Source organism: Nicrophorus vespilloides, unplaced genomic scaffold, assembly GCF_001412225.1.
Source record: "Nicrophorus vespilloides isolate i.1.1-1 unplaced genomic scaffold, Nicve_v1.0, whole genome shotgun sequence".
Classification (NCBI taxonomy): Eukaryota; Metazoa; Arthropoda; class Insecta; order Coleoptera; family Silphidae; genus Nicrophorus; species Nicrophorus vespilloides.
Window position 1 is genome coordinate 1 of NW_017095885.1, and position 10,324 is coordinate 10,324.

General features: G+C 35.9%; 1 protein-coding gene across 1 annotated transcript; it reads right to left on the reverse strand.

The window, feature by feature from the left end:
- Positions 1–1,100: 1,100 nt before the first annotated feature.
- On the reverse strand, positions 1,101–10,102 carry LOC108567574. Its single transcript, XM_017928125.1, has 4 exons — positions 9,875–10,102; positions 2,932–3,084; positions 1,381–1,521; positions 1,101–1,310 (listed from the first exon to the last, which is right to left on the reverse strand). The coding sequence occupies exons 1-4, from the start codon at positions 10,002–10,004 to the stop codon at positions 1,192–1,194; spliced, it is 543 nt and encodes a 180-aa protein (XP_017783614.1). The 5' UTR covers positions 10,005–10,102; the 3' UTR covers positions 1,101–1,191.
- Positions 10,103–10,324: the final 222 nt, after the last annotated feature.

Genomic DNA, 10,324 nt, shown 5'->3' on the forward strand with positions numbered 1-10,324 from the left:
TACATTTCTTATACATATTTTAATAATTCTTGAAGCAATTTAGAACAATACGTGATATTGTGACATAATTTAGGCATACTTTACAAATTAACTTGCTACTTGCCGCTTCTCAGCTCCTAAGTAATCGAAACGCAACGGCATTAAAAATACAATATGATTATCATAAGCAGATATATAAAACATTGCTAATTTATTCAAATACAATACAAGCTTAGAAGCTGTGAGATATGCACATGATGATATATTCGACTTGAATAGAAATTGCAATAATCAATTATTATTATTGCTTATTATAAAACCTAAGCACTTTTTCCTAGCAAGTATAGAATTGAATGAAAATTTCAATATTTTTCCCAAATTGTTATAAATTTTCTTCAATATCATTAAAAAATGTATAAGAATTTAACGTTAAGGTTTTAATTGACGTAAGATATTTGACGTTTCACTCAGTCCATAGGCGTCCACGAAAAAATTTCTGGGGGCAGACAACCCGAAAAGGTTTAGATGCAAAGATGTTTTAGGTTGTCCAACCTGATAGTTGATTGATCTGTTTATAGTTAATAACTATAAACATCTTAATTTAGGAGAGAAGATGTTTTCGATTGAGGTGTTGCTGGGGTCGTGCAGATGCGGTAAATTGGAGTGGATTTGTTGTTTTACGCTTCGGACGTGAGCGGACTCTTGAGAGTTATAGGGATTTCTTCCTCTCGAAGCTTCCCCACCCACTTGACAGGTGGACCTGAAACCTAACGTATCGACCGGAAATGGAAGCTTGCTTGTTTATACAGTTCCATTGCAGTAAATGATCCTGTCAATTACTATCGATAAATCTAAACGTTTGTTGGAAGGAAGCGATTTAAAGTCAATATTTGTTTCTGTTTCACTGAAAGTGATTGTCAATATGACATATAAAGTGTGAGTTGACAGGTGACGAAAGTTAAATAAATTACTCGATTGTTTACGTAGTTATGACAACATAAAACAATGTTTGAAATTTAATCATTTTGTACGTCTGTAATTCAAGATTCGATCGATCGAGTTGTGCATGAAAGGGCTTGTGTAAATATGGTGTAAAGTTGTAGCAAGTTGCTGTTTTCGTTTTGTTGCAGGATTAATTAATTAATTCAAGAGGATGAAGAGAATCGACTGACTCTGGAATTGGAATCGATATAATGAAATTCACCGAATTCTTTACCTGCTGAAGAGTCTGAGGACCACGCAGATCGTGATGAACATGAGGAACATCGCGACCAGAATGCCGATCATCGCAGGGTCCACGTATCTCTCCGGAGTCACCTCGTTCTTCACCGCTGCATAAAATCAAAAAAAAAAGATGTTAAGAAGATGATTTTGATTGATTTCGTATGGTTGATCGCTTACAGATGCATTCGTGTGTACCGTCCGACTTGGTGATGGCCTGCTGCTCGAACATACAGACGCACGTCCCGTCCCGGCATTCCGTCTGCAGAGTCTCCGATTCGCATTGCTCGTTGAACGTGCACGTCTCGTTCACTTTCGCACCTGAAATTTACATTCCTTCATCATGGATCATTTATTCATACCCGGGAAACACCACTACAAGAACTTAATCTCAACGGATACGCATACACAATTCACAAACGGAGCGCATCTGTAAATCCGCACTTAATCCACACAAGATTACATTTGAATATTTAAACCTTAATGCTAACCAACCCCAGTCTCCTTATCCTCTCATGTGTCATTCTTGACAGTCAGTCGTTGATTAACTACGCAATATTAATTTGTTGCTATGGTTACTTTTACGTATTCAAAAGCAACCATTTTGTTGCTATGGTTACAATTATTTTTAATTTGATTGAAGCATTTTCCTTCAGTAAACGTAAACCTTAGATAAAGTTCCGTTCTTTTAAGTGAAGATTATCTGTTTGTTGGAGATTCTGATTAAATGGAGTCAAAGTTACGACGCGAAGCTAATCTGCTTTCAGCCGGATAAACCTTCCTTCCCGGGCACAAACACACACAGAATGTGCAACTTCTGTTGCAGAACAATCCAAACTTTACTACTAACTAACAGAGTTCTTAGTGGAATTACTTCCACATATAGAATACGAATTAATTTAAAGAGTTACCATTTGCAATTATTTCTTGCTCCACTCTACTAATCCTCTATGGAGTTTTAATTAAGTTTTCGGTACTTTCCAAAGATATTAAGGGATTGTTTAAAATGAAATAAAAATAAATGTTAAATAAAATGATATGTTCTGCAATTTGAGAAAACCGAATTTGAAGATGAATGTTTGGGCGGATTGCTGAAACGATTTCGGATCTGGCAATGTTACGTTAGTTTGACTGACAAAAGGGCAGCACTGAAAAAGGGATTACAAAGGAATACGTTTCTAGGACGAAGCAGGAATAGGAAGAGAAAAAAAAGTAGAAGGAAAAACACACAGAATACGTTTTTCGTTTCACAGGAAACGTCGGAAAAAAAAAATTCTATGCGACCTACACACACACACAGTTTGCGCCTTTGTTGGAACGACGCTAGTTTTTTGTTGTTGTTGTTGATGTGTGTTCGAACAGCTTTTGAACTACTCGAGCTATTTTTAATATCCACCCTTTTATCGTCGAACAAACGCGGAATTTTTGTTGCATTTCGCGTTCCAGAAATGTGAGCTCATGTAATGCGTTTTCGATTTAGTATTATTGTTTCTGGAGATCGGATTTCCGCGAAAAATTATTCACATTTCACTTTGTTGAAAATGCACGTGATCGAAGGTGGCGGCAAAAAAAAAAAACAATGTGAAAGAAAACTGACGTTTCTCTTGAAATCGTGTGTCATAATGGAAGCCATGTTGATTGATTGTTGTTATTGTCATGACAACCTATACTGTCATGATTATATAATAAAGTATCGTTGACATACGACTTACTTTGTGTATTCACACTTACTTTTTCCGCATTTGTCCAGATGATTGCTGATGGGGTTGTCCTCGTTGCACGTGCATCCGTGCAATTTATCGCAAACGGACCCCGAAAAATCGCACTCCTCGGTGGCGTTGCATTTGTCCCCGAAGAGCTTCTTCGATCCTCTACTTACGGACTCTGCAAAGAACAAATAAAAAAAATAGTTACATCGTTGAGATTCTCTCCTCTTTGTTTCTCGTTTCGTAATTTTTGCGACGACGTTCGTGGCCGTTTACCGAGAGGCATTTCATCTCCGTTTTACATAATTGATGCACACTTATCGAACGTTTTCCACCGCGCATATCGATTCTACACATACACATAAAACTCTGCACACTCGGACCATTCATCAAAATACATTATCCGCTTCAGGAAACTCGATTGTTTGTACTTCATACCTATACTCATTTTCACTCGTAGATTATAGATTACATAAGTATACTGAATAAACGTTTTCATTCAATCAAACCACCGTTGAAATGTAAATAAAGTTCGCGGATGATCCAGAAATAACTTTTCAGAAATGAATTAAATAGAAAATTCAATTAATCTTCTAATTCTATATTATTATTAAATAAACAAGTTTTGTTTTAATCTTTTGTTTTATAATAATGACAACTTTTTTGTTTTATAATCAAATTAGCTATAACCATGACAACCATGACATTTTGTTATGTGAGAGACTACGTTGTTTTATTTTTACCAAGATATATTGAATGTTGTTATTTGTATTCGAATCGATTGATTATTGCTTCAGTTTGCGTATGTCGGTCAAACTCTGCTCCGATGATGAGTAAATAATTCAGCGCCGATTAAATTATTCAAACGAACATACGGCGACACGATTCGTGCCATTTCCATCTCGATTTCAAAAATAATGCAATTACTTTTTTTTTAGTGTACATAATTAAAAAAAAAATGGGAATAAAAAATAATGAGTAATGAAAATGAAAATAGTTACGTTGCAATCGAGAATGTTTCATTGTTCGATTGTAAATAACGTCTGGAAGGATTAATTAATGGGAAGGGGGTATAGTTTGTAGTTGTATAATGAAGAAAAGGACACATTCTGAACGAAGCGGTAGTAATAATAATAACGCGAGGGAGGGAAAATAAAAACGTCGACACGCAATGCGCAAAAGTCGGGAAAGCTTGTTCGATAAAACCAAACATTGAACAACTCACACACAAACCCTTTGTTTCCCAAGAAAATCGTTGGCGAAAGACCCCCGTTTTCCACAAAAAAGAAAGCTCGACAATGACTTCAAACGGCCTTTCATTAATTGCTCAAATTATTGCTTCCCACTTTCATGTTAAACTCCCATCCACCCTTCTTTAATATTAACGTGAATCGCACGATCACGTCCCAATAAAAGGGCTCCGTTTCGTTGCATATTTCATGCTCCACTCGGTACAATTCAATTTCCACACAACAAAAAAACACGATTGCTTATGTCAGATTTCGTTGCTTCATTCAATCAATTGTTTGAAACATTAATAATGAAAATCATAGATGGCTGACATTTTAAACGTCAGTTTAATCGTAACAATTATCAAACTTTATAAGTGGTTTTACCAATAAAACTATATAAAAATATATATTTACATTTAATTAATCAATTTGGAATTTCCAGATTTACGCTGATAAGAGTTTGTTTTTAAGTGTTTTCAATCAAAATTTGTGACGTAATAATCAAATTAATTTGCATATTAAGTTGCATATATAATAACATGCTCAATTTATTCGTACCGAGTTTGCCGTTACGTTACAATACGTTAACGTTACTTAACCGTTAAGTGATTTTGACAATTCGTTGTTGTTGCATGGAAACCAAATCAATGTATTGATTACTTAATAAATAAGCACTCTGATTGAGATTCGAGTTTTATGTCTTTTCTGTTTTTATTTTGTAAATTTTGTAACTTTATAATCAATTGAGGCACTCTGAATGAATTGCAGCACTCGATGGAAAATAAAGGGAAACAGTTTATTTCGTTGAATATTTAACGAATTTCCAAACACTTTTATCGATCCTCAATTCCCAAGCTTACACTTATCTATTAGTTTTATTCACTTGCCGTACTTTTCCATACATGTTTACTGCAGTAATTAGTTTATTTTTAAATCATTTCAATAATACTGAAATTATTTATAGAAATAATGGCTTCAAACTAAAGAAATTGTATTGAAATACTTGTATGATTTTAAATTAGTAAACTTTCTGGTGGAAAAGTTTAATATAAGATTTTCACGGATGAGCGTCGATGAAGTTTGGGAAAAGTTTCGTTGAAGATAATGTTATGAAATCAGGGTTGCGGAAATTTTGCTAAAACACGTTGTAAGTTGATTATCGATTTAGGTTTGCAATTAAAACATAAATGGTTTTGGTGAAGAGCTTTAGTGTAGGTCAATGAGTTTACTGTTGGGGTTGAGAATTTCCTTCACCACTTATTATTATTTCTTTCTCTCGCTCTTCTCGACGGAGAATTTTAATATACTTTTATTATAATTCCTATTAATAATGGAACGAAACGTTATGCAGATACGTGTGCGGTTTATTGAGCTCTAGGGGATGAGCGGAGGCGTCGCGACGCCCTCTATTCACGCGGACTTATAAATTCATTATATCATCGAAGCAGGCTGGTACACATCCGTACCAACCTGTAAATATTTATTGATGCTGACAACCTACCTGTAACTCCCTTATTTCTCTCACTTTTCCATTTTGTTCCAACTTCCCCATTATCTCAGAGCGAGTGCTTCAACGACCTTTTGTCCTTTCTGGTACAACAATCGTACGCAGAGTGCAATTCGTGAATGCGAGCGCAAAATTTTAAATATTCCGCCTTTTGTTTTAACCGTTTCCATTGTGTGTGTGTGTGTTCCGAGTTGCATAATTAACGAACCGTGCGAACGACGCAAATTTTGAACAATCCCGAGAGGGCGCGCAACCACCCGCCTAATTAAGCGCAATGCAATTTTAATTATCCGCCTCTCAAATTGTAATAACAGTCTCATTAATATAGAAACATACAATACGCAATAATTCTGTTGGAAATATTCTTAATTTTGCATTTCTTTTGACTAATTTTCTCAATCAATGTTGTTAATGATATATTTTTGAAGTTTTGTAATTAGAAATAAATAAAAAAAATAAATAAATTACAATGCAAATTGGGCTGCATATGTAATCCAATTTGAATATATTTACCAAACTTTAATTATCAAGGGATTACCAACTAGTAGAATAAATGTCACTAAGCTATCATATTTTGCGTTTCTTTTCAAAATGTTATTTATTTTAACTAGTTTCCGAGCATTTTTTTTTTACTGCTTCACCACTAATCAATCAACTTTCTATTAAATCCCTCACGACTAGTCTACTAATACAACTAAATAACTGTACGACAAAAAGCGTACATAACAATCCATTAATTTTCCATTTCTTTTGACTAATTTTCTTAATCAAAGTAGTTAATGATATATTTTTGAAGTTTTGTAATTAGAAATAAATAAAAAAAATTAAATTACAATGCAAATTGGGCTGCATATGTAATCCAATTTGTATAAATTTACCAACCTTTAATTATTAAGGGATTACCAACTGGTAGAATAAATGTCACTAAACTATCATATTTTGCGTTTCTTTTCAAAATGTTATTTATTTTAACTAGTTTTCGAGCATTTTTTTTTACTGCTTCACCACTAATCGATCGACTTTCTATTAAATCCCTCACGACTAGTCTACTAATACAACTAAATAACTGTACGACAAAAAGCGTACATAACAATCCATCATATTGACGTGACCAAATATACCTGCGACGTAAATTATTATATTCCTTCTATTTTTTTTTATTTTTTTGTTACGGCTGTAAATTACGTTCTGGGTAGGTCCAATTCCCAATTCCCAAACGGCTGGAATACGTCGAGCCCTTCCAACGGGGGAATTACGTGGAAATAAAAAAGAAAAGTCAAATAAAACTGGAATTTAATTGCGTTATGAATTCCGGCCGCGACTGCAAAGGCTTTCATTAAGCCATCGTTTAATTGAAGTCATGCACAATTAGCGCGAAACACAGGCGAAGCGCTTCGTCCACTTTAATCTGGAAAGTTCTGAAATCTAACGATTCGTTTGATCTCCGCAAAAAAAGAAAATTAAAGGCAAACATTCGAAGTTAAATGAGCGCAACAAATGTCCGTTCGAGGAATAGAGTAAATTGCGAACATCAAAAAGTTTACGTTACGTTACAATTTTGGTTTACGCCATCTATTGGATCGTGTATACATTTTGGAAGTTCTCCAATCTTATGTAACAATTGCGTTATTTGCTTATCAATAAAGTTCAGTGATATTACGAGTGATATTAAGCTTTAGCTATTTAATAAACTTGAATTATTAGTTTGTGCCATGAACCATTTGCGTTTCACTGGTTGCCAAATATCTAATTGGAAATGAGCCATAGACGCGAGTCGTGTTGCATATTTATTACAGCATAAACAAAACACAATAGGCGGCCGAGATGCGAGCCTCGAAGAAAGCCCGCTGTGTAATTATGAACAAAACGGCTTCGTTTCCTTTTATTTGCATTTATAACTTTGAGTTATCCTCAACTTTAATCTGGATTTCGAGAGACTATTGAAGAGTTAATATTGCAACGTTATCTCCGGGGATGAGATGACGAAGAATCCCTCTATTATGAATTTTTTTCATTCGGTCTACCATTCTTTTACGACTTTCGGTTTTATTTACGGGCGGATGCACAGTAGTAATACGGCTGAAATCGAAACCTCTGGCAAGGCGATTTGTTGCATAAAATATGTTTCAGGCTCTGAGGGAAAATAGAAAACAGAGCCATCTCCTGTACGTTGAGCTCACAATTTTCTTGTTTTTCTATTTTATACGATCTCGTGAAAATAACAATTTGCAATTTTCTTTTCTTCGCCCCCCCACAGACATTTTATTGCTGCGAGTTCGTACTTATTTTAGCAAGGGTCATGGGTTATTGCACTAAAACTGAAAAAAAATATATATCTATTTCATATGTATATTCAGCAAGGAAATGCAAAGCGTCTCATTTGAATAAACCGCTGGAATATGTACATTTTTGCCTCTTGAAAATAAATGAGGAAAGGTTTCTTCGTTCTCGACTGCATCGTAATTAATATGCGCGCTCTTTAGTATATAAGAAGTAGGAAAAAAAAAATGAGAAGATGAAAAGAATCGCTGCGAGAATAAAAAAAGTTTGCGGAGGCGTTGGAGGTAGAAATAAAAAAAAAATGAGGAATGAAAGAGGGCTTAGGTGGAAAAAAAAATTGAACGCAATGAAAAGAAGTTTTCATTCCGCGAACCCGGCGCCTCCACCACCACCAGCCATCTGGCTAACTTGATAATAATCGAAAATGAGCTATTCTATTTCATCGCCTTCGAGCATATCTCGAATTTGAAAGAGAAAATGTGAGTTTTTTTTTTAAATTTAAAATTTTTATTTTTCTTCTTTCAATTTCTTTGTCCGCAGACTATTAAGCGAACACCGAAAGTTTTACAATGTTGCATTCTCTATAGTTTCACCTTTCTTTTAATACAAAATCTATTGTTTTTTTAACAATCTGAAAAATCGTTAAGTTGTAACGTCTCGTGCTTACTAAAACTTTATCGCTCAAATTTCTTATAGTTTTCGAAATTTAACAGTCAATATCTCAAACATCCATCAAGATACAATATTGTATGTACACTTGTTACATTGTCTACAGTTTTAGCTTTCGTATAAATATTTAATTTGTGCCTCAACATTCGTAGCAATCGTAAAATTCAGCGTATTTCAGCTGTCGTCGATTTATCTTCAATTACCAAAGAGTTACAAACATGTATTTACATTCATTACATTCCCTACACTTTATATTTGAACTTTATTATTCGATGAAATGTAAATTTCCAATAGAATTTTTGATTGTTAAATCTTCGAACATCAATAATGTTATAAAGCAATTCGTTAAAATTCGTTTGGAAGAATGGTTTGAAGTGGATTAGAGTCGATAACAATTTGCGATGGGATTAATAACAACGGAGCAGACAGCTTAAATATCCATCAGAGGGTTTTATGGCTCGTAAATGTTGAAATGTGCATCAGACACGGAAAAACGAGGCAAAAAAACGATTGCCATGATGCAGAAACATAATAAAATTACGTTTTTGTTTTTGTTTATCAATTGTTTCTGCTCGTTTGCATTATGCGTCGGCCATCTTACGTCACGCGTTTCCTTTTTTTTTTCTCTAATGCGATGTAGAAACGCATCGCGGGGTGCGGCTGCAAACAATCGCCAACATTGACGTTAATTGTTTTTTTTTTGTTGTTGGAGGAAAGAAAGTGAAGAGCTTGTGGTGAAGGGATTGATTTTGTGTACGTGTGTCGCGCGCGCGAGTGTGTTATGTGACTTTATTTGCACCCCCGCGTTTCCGGTTTCAGGAAGTCAATTAAGGAAGCGTCGCATCGACTAATTGAACTTTGGCGAAAACGCAATTTCCTGTTTCGGCCGAAAGTTTGAGCGCGTTAAGGGATGCGGATGCAACCGGAGCAGCTTCCGCATTCAAGCGAACATGTTTGAGATTTCGGCGAGCGAAATCCAAAAACAACAACAACAGAAAAGAAAAAAAACAAACGCGATCGATTATGGTTGCATTCAGGTATTTATACGTGTCGCATTCGTACGAATAGTTCGTGTCGGACTCCAATTATACCTGGTGAAAGTGTGTAATTACATAAAACATATATAAAATGTACGCTCGACGAAGACAAATTGGAGAGAATCGAAGCTACTGTAGGTGAATCTTGAATAATTCAACTTTTGATTGACGCAATTATTTGCTGCTCTTGTTTTTAACTTTTGTTTTTAAATTTGCAGCATGGATGGGTTGATCTTTGCTCACCATTTCTGCTGCTGCTGTTGTTGGCTTTCTGCGTCGAGTTCTGGGCTTGTGTCGTGGTGGAGAGCAGAAGGAGTCCTCCGCCGAATAGGAGCAGAGGTCCCAGCGGCCCCATCCAGCCCCATACTCTCATGGTCACTCTTCACATCGCCCCATTCTGCACCGCATCATTGCCGGCACTGCGACGCTTCGTCGACTGCGACGCCAGAGCCGCGACGCCAGCGCCTCGACGCCGCACGCGAACTGCCCCCAAAGCCCACCTCCTCCTCCTCCCGTCCCCTCTTTCTTCATCCTGTAGTCGCCGCAGCCGCCTCTCCGGACCTCCTCCTCCTCCTACCCCCCCGCAGACGCAATCGATATCGTTATTACCCCCAGAAAGTATTACAAGTGCAGATTACGGCGAGAGAGTGAGAGAGAGAGAGAAGGAACCTCGGTGAGGACAAATAATATATA

Excerpts from the sequence above, each read along its gene's own strand:
- LOC108567574 (XM_017928125.1), bottom strand. The coding sequence starts at position 10,004 with ATGAGAGTATGGGGCTGGATGGGGCCGCTGGGACCTCTGCTCCTATTC. Across the intron at positions 3,085-9,874 it reads CAACAGCAGCAGCAGAAATG|AGTCCGTAAGTAGAGGATCG; the intron begins GTGAGCAAAGAT and ends TGTTCTTTGCAG. Across the intron at positions 1,311-1,380 it reads CGGTACACACGAATGCATCT|CGGTGAAGAACGAGGTGACT; the intron begins GTAAGCGATCAA and ends GATTTTATGCAG.